The following is a 14,608-nucleotide window of genomic DNA, read 5'->3' on the forward strand; positions in this document are numbered from 1 at the left end:
CACACACACACACACACACACACACACACAAACACACACACACACACATTCATATTCAGAAACATTTGGAAAAGGGCTAATTATCGGGGTACAGTGGAACTCATCCAGGTGTGCAGAACTGCTAAGCTGGGAATAGTGTGTGTGTGTTAGTGTGCTTGTCCAATGTGTGTAAGGCCCACGGTTCAATCCCCAGCGTTTCAAAGAACGGGGATGCCTACCTGAGTTGGGATATAAATGCCCCCTGATAACTTTGCTGGACCTTCTTTCTCTTTCTTCCTGTTCACCTGACAAGTGAACTGGGCACACTCATGTTTTGTGTGTGAAACTGAGAACTGAAGCCTAGGTCCAGTTACCTCATGGTCAAATCCAGCTAGTATAACATTAAAGCTTCAACTTTAGAGCCATGTCCCAGCCACAAGGTAAAAAATCCATCTCGCTAATTTGAACCTATCTGGGATGAAGCAAGAGTTACACAAAAGATTCCATAGCAAAAAAAAAAAAAAAATACAAAGGCAAACGGGACATTCTAGAAAAAGCCACACTCACTCAGACGCCCAAGTTATTTTTACTCCTGGAATCTAGCCTCTCTTAGATGCCCTCCTCTTAGAGCAAAAAAGTATAAGAGAAGACAGTGGAAACAAGTCCAGCCATTTTCTCGGAGAAAATGGGTCCTGGACTGGCAGCTCTGATGCTGTGATATTTATGTGCTCAATAAATATTCATTACCATCCAAATTGGTAAAAATGTAAAAAAAAACATATTTTTTTCAACTGAGGATTATTTACAGGTGAGAGATTTTGTAAATTCACATGCTTTAGAGTCTTATTTCCCCAAATGATGAAGCCAATTTGGTTCATGATTTTCTTTGAATACTTTTGAATATGAAAATCACACTTCTGACAAAGGTTAACTTATAGATATTAGTTCTCTATGATAAAATAAGCACCTTCAAAATAAACACATCACAAGTAGCCCAGTTAGAAGTTGGGCATAAGGGCACACAGCTGTTATCAAAGATAACTGGAAGCTGAGGCAGGAGGATTGCTTGTTCTCAGGAAGTCAGCATATACCAGGGCAACATAGATTCCCATCTCAGAAAAGAAAAAATAGACTAATAAGAAGAGGAAGAGGAAAGATTCAGTGCAGAATCTCTAGACTCTAAGAGGGGCACTGTATACGCATAAATGATGGGGGAACCAAGGCATGAAGATGCAAGCTACTCAGGCCATGCCCGCTGTAGAGTGCATCTTTTCCATAACAGCATTAGGCCATCTGCTACCAGGATTGGTATCAAACACCTATGCGGTGTGCTCAATAGCTTTCGGCACACACCAGAAGAGCTAACGATGTCCTAGAAGGTTGTAGTGCAGATTTCCCCTATAGGAACATCACACTTGACTTCTCTGGCTTGAAGACAATGCCTGTTAATGGGGCACATGAAGTGACTTTGAAAAGCCTACATCCCGGGCTGCCAGCATGTTACAGGGCAGGGTGTTTTGTCTACGACGCGCAAGGCCGTGAGTTCTATCCTTAGTGCTACATACAGAAATAGCAGCAAAACCACCCGAAATACCCAGCCACTGAAAGTCTGCAGTTTATAATTTAGAACATTTCTGATGCTTTAATAGATTCTACCCCAAACATAACATACTGAGGGCATAGTTTTGTGCCAACCTTCCGTGAAGGTCCTCCATCAACACTTAAAAATAGTGTCTTCAGAAAAGGCCACATAACATTTTGTTAGTCAAATTTTGGAAATGGTCCACCCACATGGCTCCCCTGAACCTCAGACCAGGTTAGCAGTCATATTTATAGTTGGAATGAAAGGCCAGAAAGAGATGAGTTCCCGGATGTGAGGGACTCTAACGCCCTCGTAGTGCACAGCAATTTTCCCTTACGTGGATATCGATATCGCTTCAGACTCAGATGCTAAACCTCCTCAAACCGGAATGTGTTACCTGACAGGATGATCTGCTTAACAAAACAGCCGACTTCACAAACACACTCCACAAGAGTTGCTCTTCCCTCTAGCCTCTCAAAGAAGCTTGGCCTCGGACACATGATTCCAATTTTTTTCTAGAACACTTTACAAGGTGTGAAGATCTAATACAGGTTTGCCACACTCCACGAGAGGTCTGCAATGCTCCGCGAGCCTGGCTGCCTTATCGCTTATTTCAGTTCAAGCACTTTCACTAATGCTAAAACACCAGACACAATTCATCAGCTCTTTCCCATCAGCTCTGAGAAAATATAAAACTATTTACTAAGACTTATGGCATAATAACTACAAAATAGAGAGCATAGATAATTAACTAGATGCGACTTTAATTAAATGAATGTGGGTTTTAGCCTTCTCTCTCTCTCTCTCTCTCTCTCTCTCTCTCTCTCTCTCTCTCTCTCTCTCTCTCTCTCTCTGTGTGTGTGTGGTATGTGACTGTGCATACCTACAGAGGCCAGCAGAGGGCATCAGATCCCCTGGAGCGGATGCTACAGGCAGTAACCACTAACTGGAGGCCGGTGCTAGAAACTGAACTCGGAGCCTCTAGGAGAGGGCTCTTAACCACTGAGCCATTTCTCCAGCCCCTTAAATGTTTTCTTAACCAGAAGGTAAGCTGAACCTGAAGCCACAAAACTGATAGCTCCTCATGACAGTCCCTATAACCTTCCACCTGGCAGGAGACAAACAACAGCAACGTGCTACAATCAATTAAAAGAAAAATACTTAAGCAAGCATTCAGCTATTTAAGGAGGAATAAAATTAAATTCTTAACCAGAGCGCCTTCTAAATACTCTATCATGGACAACAGAAGTTCATTATTAATGGAATCCGGCACAGAACAGATGCTCCTTTGGCAAGGAGAAGGCTATTTTTCACTGCCCCTGGTAACTATCTTTAGCACTTTAAACTCTTAGGAACTAGGAATGCACACATGGGTTTACTATGAAGCAACTCGCAATTATCTAATGTCAGCTATGAGGGCAGGGAGCCTATGAAATCAGTGCAAATGACATCCCAAGGCATGCCAGGCGTCAATACAGGCATTGAGGTCTGGTGACAAAGGCCTTATGATCGCTGGGCCTTTCAAGGTCTGGGCATTCCCAACTATGACCAGTGAGCTATTTACATCTCCGTATAGAAAGGAATCAATAGAAAAACCGAAGTCTGCCTAACTTGGGCTGGCGGGGAATCATCACAGTGGACATTATCTGAGCCCTGAGAAGGAAGCAATTGTGGAATAATGATGGAATAGTCCAGAACTGAGGGAATGTTGAACTCAGTCTCCCTCAAAACACAGGGAAGCCAGGGTAAGAGGGGCAGGAATCACACATGTCAGGGCTGCAATCAAGTTCAAGCAAACTTCAGGAAGATGCGTGTTGGGTGCAGCTCTGGGCACGCACCATGACTAAGTGGTTATGGGAGTGCACGGAAAGTCAACTGGCAAAATAGGCAGTAAATAACTCGCTTTAGTAAACTCACTCCATTGGTAAAGTTCCCGCCGTCATCATCCACACCTCGCCCTACAAGCAGAAGTCAGTTTCTGGAAGAGTGTACTATATTTGAAGGGAATGTAAGAATTCCTGACCCTTTACTGGACTGTGACCGACTGCATTTATTTGGGCGACATGTAGAAAGAGACAGTGTGGTGAGAGGTTACTTACTAATAGAATTGTGTACCTGGAACTCTGAATTTATGTGTGCAAATGAGTATGATTTTAACATCTACACTAAACGTGTGAGCTCTGTCCCGACAGGGCCTGCCTCTCTTTCTTAGTCACCTTTACTAGCAAGGGGCCTGCTTCAAAGCCTCCATCCACATCTTAGCATATATATTAACGTCTTTCTTAGATGACACATGACTAGCTAGCTGCTTGTAGTCTAAGTGTGTGAAGTGTTACACCGACCTTGTTTCTCTGAATGAACAAGTCAACCTTGCCCCTGAAACAGGCACCATTGATCAGGACAGTACACAGAGGGCTTGATACTAAGGACCCACGATGGACAAGCAAGTCTTTGTCTTCTCAATTTGAGTGAATTACATCCTTCTTAAATTACTGTATTTATTCTTCATGGTTCATTGGGTTCATGGTATATACTATTAGTCTTCTGGATTTGGGATGAGAGAGCCAGGGTCATATTCAAAACTATGGGCATGGTTCTTCGATGACTCCATAGTCCCAGGACCCAAGGCATGCTAGCCTGCAACATATTTATTATTATATATGGTACCATTTTGGTCTCTCAGCCAGCCTGGCATGGCTTTGAAATGCACAGTCCTTCAGCTGCAATGGAAGTCCGTTGTTTGTTTTGGGAATTAGGAACAAGAAGGGAGTAAAAGGGGTTATTTACTTCTGATATAGTACCATTCATTGCTTAGACACAAAGCAAAGTTAAGACTAACCTGTAGTTGCAAGACTCCCACGCATGCTACTAGAGGAGGCAGGAGGATGGATACTGGGTAATGCTTTGCTTAAGTAAGCTGGACACTGGTCTAGGCGCTCCCCGCAGAGGGAAAGAACACAGCATGTCTGCCTTGCTCAAGGAGCCCGAGAGAGGTACAATTAATTATTTCTCAGACTCGGGGATAACAGCTGAGGGTTGATGTATTAAATCTGGCTCAACAAAAGCATAAAATAGGAAGCAATAAGTATATTGTGGGAGGCTAAGCGAGATTTTATAGAGGAAGTTAAGAACTAGACTTCACTGTGAAGAATGCACGCATTTTCAGCAGAGGGGAAGTGAAGGACATAAAATTGCGGGGGTTAAAACTGAGAAATATGAAAAGCCCAGGGTTTGTTCAGCAGTAGGTATGGGGACTGGTGTGGCTGGAATGAAGGGTACTGGGCATAGGAGTAAAAGATGGGATCAAAGATGACCAAGGCCAGATCACACGGGGCCCTGGGTGCCAAAGCAAGCGTGGAGTCTATGCTATACAAAATAAGGAAGCATCGGCTTTTTATAAACCGTGACTGAAAAGGGAAGACGTTTGTGTCAGACAGACTGCCTATGTAGGCACTGACAGGAACCTAAGGTCATGGGGAGAGAGTGGCTTCCAACAACCATCAAGGAGAAGACCTAGCAAAGAAAACTCCATACAGTCTGAGACACGGGAACTCCCTACACGTTTGCTCCATATTGTGTCTGCAGATGGCACTGGGCAGGAAAAGTCTAGATGCCAATTCCCGCAACCATCATGAAATTCCTAGTTGAAAAGGTACCATTTTTGATTATATTCAAACAGTCTGAACCATATAATGGCATTCTGGTGGGGAAGTCAGAATGTCTTATCTGTGGGTAAAATGATCTTATGCAGAGAAAACCAAATCACACAGGGGCATGAGCATGTGCACACGATCAGAGGAAACACACCAACCAGCAAGGCGGTAAGGTGACAAGCCCAACACACTGAGATAAAGCTACACTGTATACTTTGTAACAGTCAGCTGAGAGAATTAAAAGCTACACTGTATACTTTGTAACAGTCAACTGAGAGAATTAAAAGAATGATTCTATTTACAAAAACACTAAAAATAATGAACCTTTATAGGAGTAGGCATAAGAAATACAAAGCTTACACACCGAAAGCTGCAAAATATTCCTGACAGAAACTAAAAAGACATCAACAAGTGGGAAGATGTTCCATGTTCATGGATTAGAAAATGTTGTATTTTGCTCTTTAAGTGTATCCTCAGATCGGGTGCCATTTCAATGAGAATCTTCGTGGCAACTTTTGTAGAAATAGAAAAATCCACCCTAAAATTCATATGGAATCTCAAGGGATTTCAAATAGTTAAATCAAGTTTTTAAAAGTAAATAAGGGGCAGGAAAGATGACACGGGGCTTAAGAGAGCCTTTGGTTCTTGCAGATTCCATTCCCAACACGGAGTCTGGTGGCTCACAACTGCCTGTAACTCCACTCCAGTACTGGGTGACGCAGCGCCCTCATCTGGCCTCTGTGAGCACTACATGCACATGTGCATACGCATACAGACACAAACACATAACTTTATAATATACATAATTTAAAGGGGTCAACGAAATCGGAAGAGTCGCATTTTACAAGTTCAAACTGTACTACAAAGCCACAGTAAGCAGTCAGATGCCAGTGAAAGAACAGATGGTACATGAAGCAGCCCACACAAGGATGGTCATTTTCAAAAGGAATGCCTTCACCATTTAATGGGAAAATGTCAGCAAAGAGATCTTAGAAAACTGGGTATCCACAAACAGATGAGTTTTGTAAATTAATGTGGATTAAAAAAAACAAAAAACCCGTAACTGCTAAAAAAAAAAAAATCTACAAAACCCCAGCAGAAGATGGGTGACATCATTGTCACCACCTCCACATTGTTTTGGCAATGATGGCATGGATATAACACCCAAAGCATGAGCAATGGGAAAAAAGACGAGAATGGAATTTTGAAATTAAGAACGTCAGTATCTAAAATACCATCAACATAGTAAAAAAGCCACCCATAGGATGGGAGAAAATAACAGAGGTTGTTGCTGTTGAATTTAAGAAAACAAAACAAAACAAAACAGGTCATGGGTCGTGGATCCCGGGTCATGGGTCACGAGTGCCAAGACTTGAATAAACCCTTCCCCAAAGATGCACAAATGGTCGACAATCCCACGAAAAGATGTTCAACTTTGATAATCAATTATTAGGGAAATGCAAAGCAGAAGTGCAAATGAATCCCATTACACGGCTATTATCAAGAAATTAGAAAAATAAAATAAAAAAGTGTTGGTGAGAAAGAATTTGGAACCCCCAGACTCTGCAGACAGTATGGTTTACAGTTACTGTAAAAACATACAGAAGTTGTCAGAAAGTTAAATGCAGAATTTTTAGTTATTCTGAGTCTTTGGCCATATATTTTACTCCATAGAACACTACCTAACTCCACAGAAAGCAGACAGTGTAGCTCAGGGTATCTTAGCAACACTGTTCACAATACTTAAAGGGTGGCTCCGCCCTATAAATTGTGCCTATCAACAGATGTGTGGGTAAACTAAATAAGACTCTGCATTAGACGTCGTGGTGCCGAGATCCAACGGACACAGGACGGACAAACACTAACGTGGGGCAATTCCGCTTTTAAGAGACACAAAGTACAGGAGTGGTTGCCATAAGCAATGGGTGCTTATGGAAGACATTTCTGTGTGGGAAGACGTGAAGCCTCCAGAAATGGACCATGGTCCACCATGTGAACACGCTGACTGAAGCCGAACTGAACGCTACAAGACGGTTAAGGTGGGAGTGCTGCTTGCTATGCCTAGTTAACCATCATTTACAAACAAACCCCAAGAAGGTCAGCCTGAATGTTCGGATTCCGACTCAGCCGAGACAGTACCAGGAGGAGAGGTCTAGGGAAAGAGACCTTAGAAAGAAACACACAGGTTGGGCCAGCTCAGGCTGACCCTGATCGGCACAATGGTCAAGATGCCCCCGGGATGTGGACTCACGTTGCAGGTGGAGGAGCCATCCAGTGTCGGGTAGGAGCCATCGGGCCAGTCTGCGGGATCCAAGGTGGATGACTGACGGTGCTGGGCCTCGTACTCCTTCAGCTACGGCAAGAGCACATGAGAGACTGAAACACAATAACGCTCGTGCACCGCCCTGGACTCCACAGCAGAAATCACAAAGAACTTCCCCACGCTGGTGACAGCGACCCAGGACTAGCCAAAGCTAAGCCTTCCACAGCCACAACCCTGCCTTCAGGTTTTAAACCAGAGCAACAGACACAACAGACTCTGGGTATGCTGCTCCAAAAGGAACCTTGATTTTCTTCCTCCAACACTAAAACTTGTTTTGTCCCTAAGTCTGAAACCAGGAACTTTCTATAGCACGGGTCCACAGGTATACAACCAAAAGCAAGCCCTTCTTCTCGGAGGACAGTGGGAGAGGGCAGCGACATCCAAATATCAAAGGGACAATGCCTGAAACCAACTTTTAGAAATGGCAGGGCAGGGCAAGGGATGTTGCTCAAATAGCAGAGCGCTTGCCTAGCCTCCAGCAATCCCTGGGTTCAATTCCCTACCGTCCCACAAACTGGGCACGGAGGGGTGTGGCTGTCTTCCCAGCACAGAGCAGCAGAGGCACCAGGAAGCCTGGCCTGTTTCATTCAAGGCTTTGGCCCATTCTGTCTGTCAAATTTATCACCTAGCTAATACGAAATAGCTCGCTAGGGACTTTGAACACGGGGACAGAATAACAAAGACAAGAAACAGACAAACAAACAGAACACCTTCCAGGGCTGCTGAAAACGTAGGTTTAGAAACTCCTTGTTTAAACGTTAGGAAAAAGCAAAACGAACACAGAAAGGAAAGGAAATGTTACAGAAAACGAAGCAAATACGACCAAAACTGAGTAGGGGCTCTTTCCTGAATGCTGAGTGCGAGCCAGTCCAGGGAGGTTTGTGTAACAGCACAGCAGAGTGGCACTCAGCTCTTCAGACACCTGGGCTGTCACACCTCCTTGTCATTTCGTCTTCAGATCCAAGTGAAGACACTGATCAAACCGTGTTCCATGAAGCAAGAGAGTTAAAGAGAGAAACAGCCTGACAGTGAGGGAGTACTACAATGCTCCTCCACTGGGGCCGTGGGGTGCGGCAACTTCACCGCCCAAATTGCAAAGGTCCTCGAATGTCTCTTTTCCCTCTGCCTGTGGGAGAAGGCGGAGGAAGACAGCACTGCTTCTGGGACAGGTCACTGACCGCCCCCCACCCCCCACCCCCACCCCTGCCTCATCCTCTCCTCTGGGACAACAGGGGCTACACTGATACCCTTGTCAGAAACTCGCTCCTACATTCAAGCTGATGCAGGAGAGCTCTCAATACAGCACAGTGACTACCGCCCTGGTGGCTTCAGGTAAGCGCAGCAGCTCAAATTAAAAGCATAATGGTCCGAAGCTCCTGCTGCTAGTGACACTAATCATGTTAATCGTACACGTATCACCAGGGACATATACGCTGTCCTCATCTTTATGGTATGCTAATGTTCGGTCTACTGGGCTGATTCTTCCGTCTGGATACGTGTTGCTTTCTGAGACACTATCCCCGCCCTGCATGCTTGGGACGAAATGCCAGGAGGAAAGGGATCCTTATAAAAATGTCAGTTTTGTCTAGGCCCCTCTCTACTCTATCCCTACACCTAATCTTAGCCCCAGCTACCAGGAGTCACTAAGTAAGCTTCATCTTCAAGTAAAACACTAAGGAACGAATTCCTAACGGGGCGACTGTAAGCTGACAAACCGTTTAATCTCCCAAGGACTTTGTTTTTGACTCACACAGCCATAGCTCAGGAGCAGGCGTGTGTTGTGAGATGAGTAAATGCGCAGTTTAGTCATTAGGTCATGGTAGGGGTAGCGGCTTTGGTTTTAAGAGTTACATTCTGAAGAAAGTAAGACTGCAGTGCCATGGTTACGGGCTCTCCTCTTGCCCAGACACTATCCAGAAAGTTGAAATTCTGAGTACTGAGTACAGCTCCCTTGTGTTTTATGCAAACAGCCCCGGACCATCTCAAACATGGCGCTCTGAAAGAGCCTCTACACAGCTTTGCTACGTGAAACCTGCTTGCTTTTCAAAGGCATTTAACTTTCCTTTCTTTGTTATTTTTTTTCCCTTAAAACTAACACTGTATGCTTTCTATGACACGGGCCTGTTGTGTTGTGACTGAGTATCCCTGTGATAGGATAAGCAGGGCTTAGCTCTAGCCAAGGCTTGGCATGGGAGTGTATTCCCTGTGTTAGCCTAATATTCCACCCACACAAATGTACAATTACCCGGATAAATGAATGCTTCCAACCTTCCTAGAATGTCATGGAACTTTCTAGTCCATGAAGACCCGAACTTAATTGCCAATGGTTACTCCTGTGCTTAAAATTAGTGCTTGCTAACTGTAGTAATCAGAAACCACCAAATACCTAGATCCTCATACGTTTGATAACAAACAAAAGCGACTTCCTTAAAGCCCAAAGCACCTGTCTACCACAAGACTCCTGGAAAATGTTCGACATGCCACTTTCTCGGACCGAACCATTCGGCTAATATAGAGATCATCTATCTATAAGCTATCTTAAGCTATCTCTTGACTTTTTCTTAAGCTATCTCTTGACATTTAAAAAAGACAGAATTGCCAGGCGTGGTGGCGCACGCCTTTAATCCCAGCACTTGGGAGGCAGAGGCAGGAGAATTTCTGAGTTCAAGGCCAGCCTGGTCAACAAAGTGAGTTCCAGGACAGCCAGGGCTATATAGAGAAACCCTGTCTCAAAAACAAAACAAAACAAAACAAAACAAAACAAAACAAAAAAAACAAAAAACAAAATTAGCGGGCAGCTCTGAAACCTCACACTCAGTTGCATAAAGCTTGGCCACCTTAGGCCATCTTCTAACTTCTATCTAGCTGCTAAAATTAGGAGCTCATTTTTCCCCTCCGTTTTTTTTTCTCCAAGTTTGAAGGTATTCCTTTCTTTTCCAGCTGTCTGTGTCTGACTATCCTGAGGCCCTTTTAAATGTTCTCCCTTGCCCCAAGGAAACAACCAAATGCCATCCTACAAGGCCCTCACACCAACCCAGTTGGAGATGGCTTTGTACATCCGCATTCTGATGACAGATTTTGCTATTTGAACAGTGGGGCCTCCCCGACTCCCCAGGAGGCAAGAAAACTTACTCACCACAAGGAAAATACATATAGGTGGACTCCTCTTATATGCATTTTCCGGGAAGTCTGCTGCCCAATGCTGGGGCATACTCAGGGGCGTGCTTGTGCACACACGCACATGCGCACTGGAGCTATTAGATTCCTATACCCTCGGATGCCCCCACACGTGTTTTAGCCGGCGCTCACAGGTAAAGCTGAATGCCCGCGCTCTTACCCTGGCGAGCGCTTCTTCAATGGTGATCATTTTCTCCTTGACCATCATCATCAGCTGAATCCGCTCCTCGTCGCTCATTGTGATCTCACTGGCGACATAGCCCACATCTTCTCCTGGGGATTACAGATGAACAAACACAAATGAGGGACGGACGAAGCAGCCCTCCAGCCTGGAAGCCCCTCAGCTTGGGTGAGGGAGGGATGTTTCTCGGGTACCCTGTCGACCTTGCATGCGATGGCTGGATCAGAGGGATGTAGAGCCAAGCCGCTTGTCTGAGAGCCAAAGCACATCTCTTTGGGAAGTGCTTGCTAAGACTGTGTGTGAGTTACCATAGAAGAACCTTCCCAAAGGACCAGAACCGTTGAGTCAGGAATCTCATTAAACACTCAACTTGGTCAGACAGGCATTACAAGGCTTCTTTGGGTTAGTAGTTTACCAGGTGAAATATGAACGAGGAGGAAGGACATCTATCTCTGTGGGAGCATAGGAAGTCAAGCCACAGAACCAAGTCTGCTGAGCCTGATTCAACGGTCCTCCTCCACTGAGCTATCGGGCTACTGTTCTCATAGAATAAACACATAAAACGAGCCGAATGCTAACTAAGCATGTCAGCCTCGTGGACGGCAGGGACTACAGCTACCTGCATCTGGAAGTACTGCAGTCACATGGGCCTGCGGATTGTGAGAGGTAGACACCATCTAATTCAGGGCAGAAGGCCACCAGAACTACAGAGGAAAAGAAGTTCCCACTGAGTCCTTCTAAAAAGCCTTTTCCCACATGGCAAACAACGCCATTCCTCTTGAGCACCACTGGCCAGTTCTATCTTTGGTTAGCATGTGGGAAAGAGCTTAGTGACAGTAGGCTAGCACACATATGAACTTCTAACTCTATCTATCCATCCATCTATCTATCTATCTATCTATCTATCTATCTATCTATCTATCTATTTACCTGTCTGCCTGCCCCACCTTCTCTCTATCTACCTGACTACTTAATGTCTGTATGCATGTTTCTGTATAAGTGATTGGCACATGTGGACCCTCACAAAGGGCAGAAAAGGGGCATCGGATTCCCCTGGTGCTGGAGTTATACACAGCTTCAGCCACCTGCCATAAGTACTGGGACTCAAACTCTGGTCCTCTGGAAGAGCAGCAGGTACTCTTAACCACTGAGCCCTCTCTCTAGGCCCTGCCCCCTCTCTTCAGTGCCTTCTTTCTCCACAGCTTTCTAAGTAATGCCTTGTCAGAATGCAAAGTCTATTCGGAAGCATAGAGGATTCTGAGTCTCTAACCAAAATGGAAAGCTGGGAGTTTGTTGAAAAATAACTCCGTCAAAGTGGGACAACTAAAAACAGTCACTTGAGAGGCATCTGAAAACTCAGATGTGCAGAGTGGAAGCTAAAGTCCACGGTCAAGTCTCTGGTGTCTGCGTGGGAGCGGCTAGGGAGACTTCGGGCCAGGAGAGATCATGCCATTGTGTAAAAGGGAAAGAGTGTCCGGGTGGACGGCAAAACATGTTCATTTATTGATAACTCCCTTTAGTCAGACAGGAACGTGGAAGTCGTTTCCTTTGTGTATACCGGGAGAAACGTAAATTACAGAACCCGGGCTCCAGGGGACGACATATTTATTTGCTATCTAAACAAAAACAAAGGCGAGGCCTGGAGAAAGGGCAGAACTCCCTTCAACAGAGCAGCCAGCTAAATTCTCATGATGTCAGACCCAGAGAGGGTTTCCAGGGGCAACAACCCCATAACTGTCCCTGTCACAGAGCAAAAAAGTTCAGAAGAATGCGAAGGCTCCAAGCGGGGGTATGCACTGGAGGGTCCAAAACTAACAAACAAAGCAGAGATTCCCTTGACCTGGTGGGGTCAGTGCTTGACAAGTTTAAGAGAAAAAAGCAGGGTGGCTGGCGTGAGGGGGACATTTGCAGACTCAGTCCCTGGTGTCAGAAGACCACTAGCTGGCCTAGTTATGTTCTCTTCAAGTTCAAGAAACTCATGGGGTCAAAATCTTGAAGTCATGAAAGGAATGTCGGAAAAGTTGACGATTTCGCAGCTATAAGCAATGAGTTACTCCTACATTGCAGGGGGGGAGATGTGGGAAGGGGGGTCCATTTAGATCAGAGATGGGGCTACTGAGTCTCGGGAAGCCACAGGACCCACGGTCCAAGGCCATATCATCGTACCTTTTGAAGTCTGTCTCATTATTCCTTTTTGGTTCTTTCGGAAATTCTGCCAGAAGTATTTATTTTTCTTCTTCCAATCTCCTTTGCCTTTAAGAAAGAAACAAAGAAAAGGAAGGAGGGAGGAAGGTAGGGGAAGAGAGAGAGAGAGAGAGAGAGAGAGAGAGAGAGAGAGAGAGAGAGATACACAAGCAGTAAATTCACTAATACCAAAAGTAGTCTCTTTCTTACAATGTCAAAGCTTGAACAAATACTCTAATTTCACAAAATGACAGTTTTTTTTGGTTTGTGAAAGGTAGGAGAAATAGCTAAAAAAAATAAAGTTGTTTAAAAGAAATGTAAATTTGCTAGTAGCAAAAAGAAAAAATAAAAGGGGAAGGAAGAAAAGAAAGTCTCGATAGGGTTAAGAAAAGCAACACAGAGGGCTGGAGAGATGGCTCAGCTGTTAAGAGCACTGACTGCTCTGCCAAAGGTCCTGAGTTCAAATCCCAGCAACCACATGGTGGCTCACAACCATCTGTAATGAGATCTCACGTCCTCTTCTGGTGTGTCTGAAGACAGCTACAGTGTACTTACATATGATAAATAAATCTTTAAAAAAAAAAAGAAAGAAAGAAAAGAAAGAAAGAAAGAAAAGAAAAGCAAAACATCAGAAGGGCGGGGCTGGCCTACAATCTTGGGCTCACTTTTAAGTTTGTTAACCAGCCTGCCTTCTGCCTTGTATTGGGGCCCACTCCTGCCCTTTGGTGTCAGCCACAATTATTTCCACTCTGCCACAAATAGAAGGCTTGCAGAAGTCCACGCTGTTTTGTTTTCTTCCTGCTGCCCGCACACCATTGCTTTCTCTTTCTCTTATTGCAAACTTAAGGAAGAAAACACAGGGGCTATTTATTTATTCTGCCCTAGTATGCGCTGCTCAGCCCAGGCTAACCCTCCTGGTTCACTGCAGTGTTTGGTGACACGGATCTACAGCCCAGGTAAGGCATGATCCCCAACTCTGTGATGTTTAGGCTTCTTGGTGACCAAGCTACAGATTAACACAGTCACAGAGACAAGAAAAACAGAGGCCGGTCGTGCTTGCATTTCTCCTAGCTCCCGGCCCCTTTCACCTCCCTCCCATCTCAGACTAGGATCGGATGATTCAGCAATGAAAATAAATTTGCCATCGATAGACAATTTTTTTTTAATCTATTATGGTTCTAGGAATTGACAATACAAAATACCTGTTTAAAAGCAAACGGAAAGGCTGGATGATAGCTTAGTCAGTGAGGAGATTGCTACACGAGCATGAGAAGCAAAGTTCAACCTCCCAGAAGAACCCACAGGCTTGAAGCTGGGCATGGTGGCACATATTAAAACTCCATCACCAAACAGGCAGAAACAGGCAGGTCCTTCTGGCTCCTGGGCCAGCCAGTCTAGTGACCTGGTGTGCTTTAGGCTAATGAGAGAGACTGTTGTCTCAAACAACTAGGTTCCTGAGGAATGACAGTCAAGTTGTCTATCTGTCTGTCTGTCTGTCTGTCTGTCTGTCTGTCTCTCTCTCTCTCTCT

General features: G+C 44.8%; 1 protein-coding gene across 3 annotated transcripts in view; it reads right to left on the reverse strand.

The window, feature by feature from the left end:
• The window catches only part of Sash1 (SAM and SH3 domain containing 1), a 227,095-nt gene that overhangs the window by 47,801 nt on the left and 164,686 nt on the right, over positions 1-14,608 (reverse strand). For all 3 annotated transcript variants that reach the window (XM_029533050.1, XM_021221083.2, XM_029533049.1), the window contains exons 6-8: positions 13,062-13,148; positions 10,875-10,987; positions 7,466-7,567 (exon numbers count right to left, since the gene is read on the reverse strand). In XM_029533050.1, coding sequence (XP_029388910.1) covers positions 7,466-7,567; positions 10,875-10,987; positions 13,062-13,148 — 302 coding nt within the window. The remainder of the gene's footprint in view (positions 1-7,465; positions 7,568-10,874; positions 10,988-13,061; positions 13,149-14,608) is intronic.

The sequence above is a fragment of the Mus pahari genome, chromosome 21 (assembly GCF_900095145.1).
Source record: "Mus pahari chromosome 21, PAHARI_EIJ_v1.1, whole genome shotgun sequence".
Taxonomy (NCBI): Eukaryota; Metazoa; Chordata; class Mammalia; order Rodentia; family Muridae; genus Mus; species Mus pahari.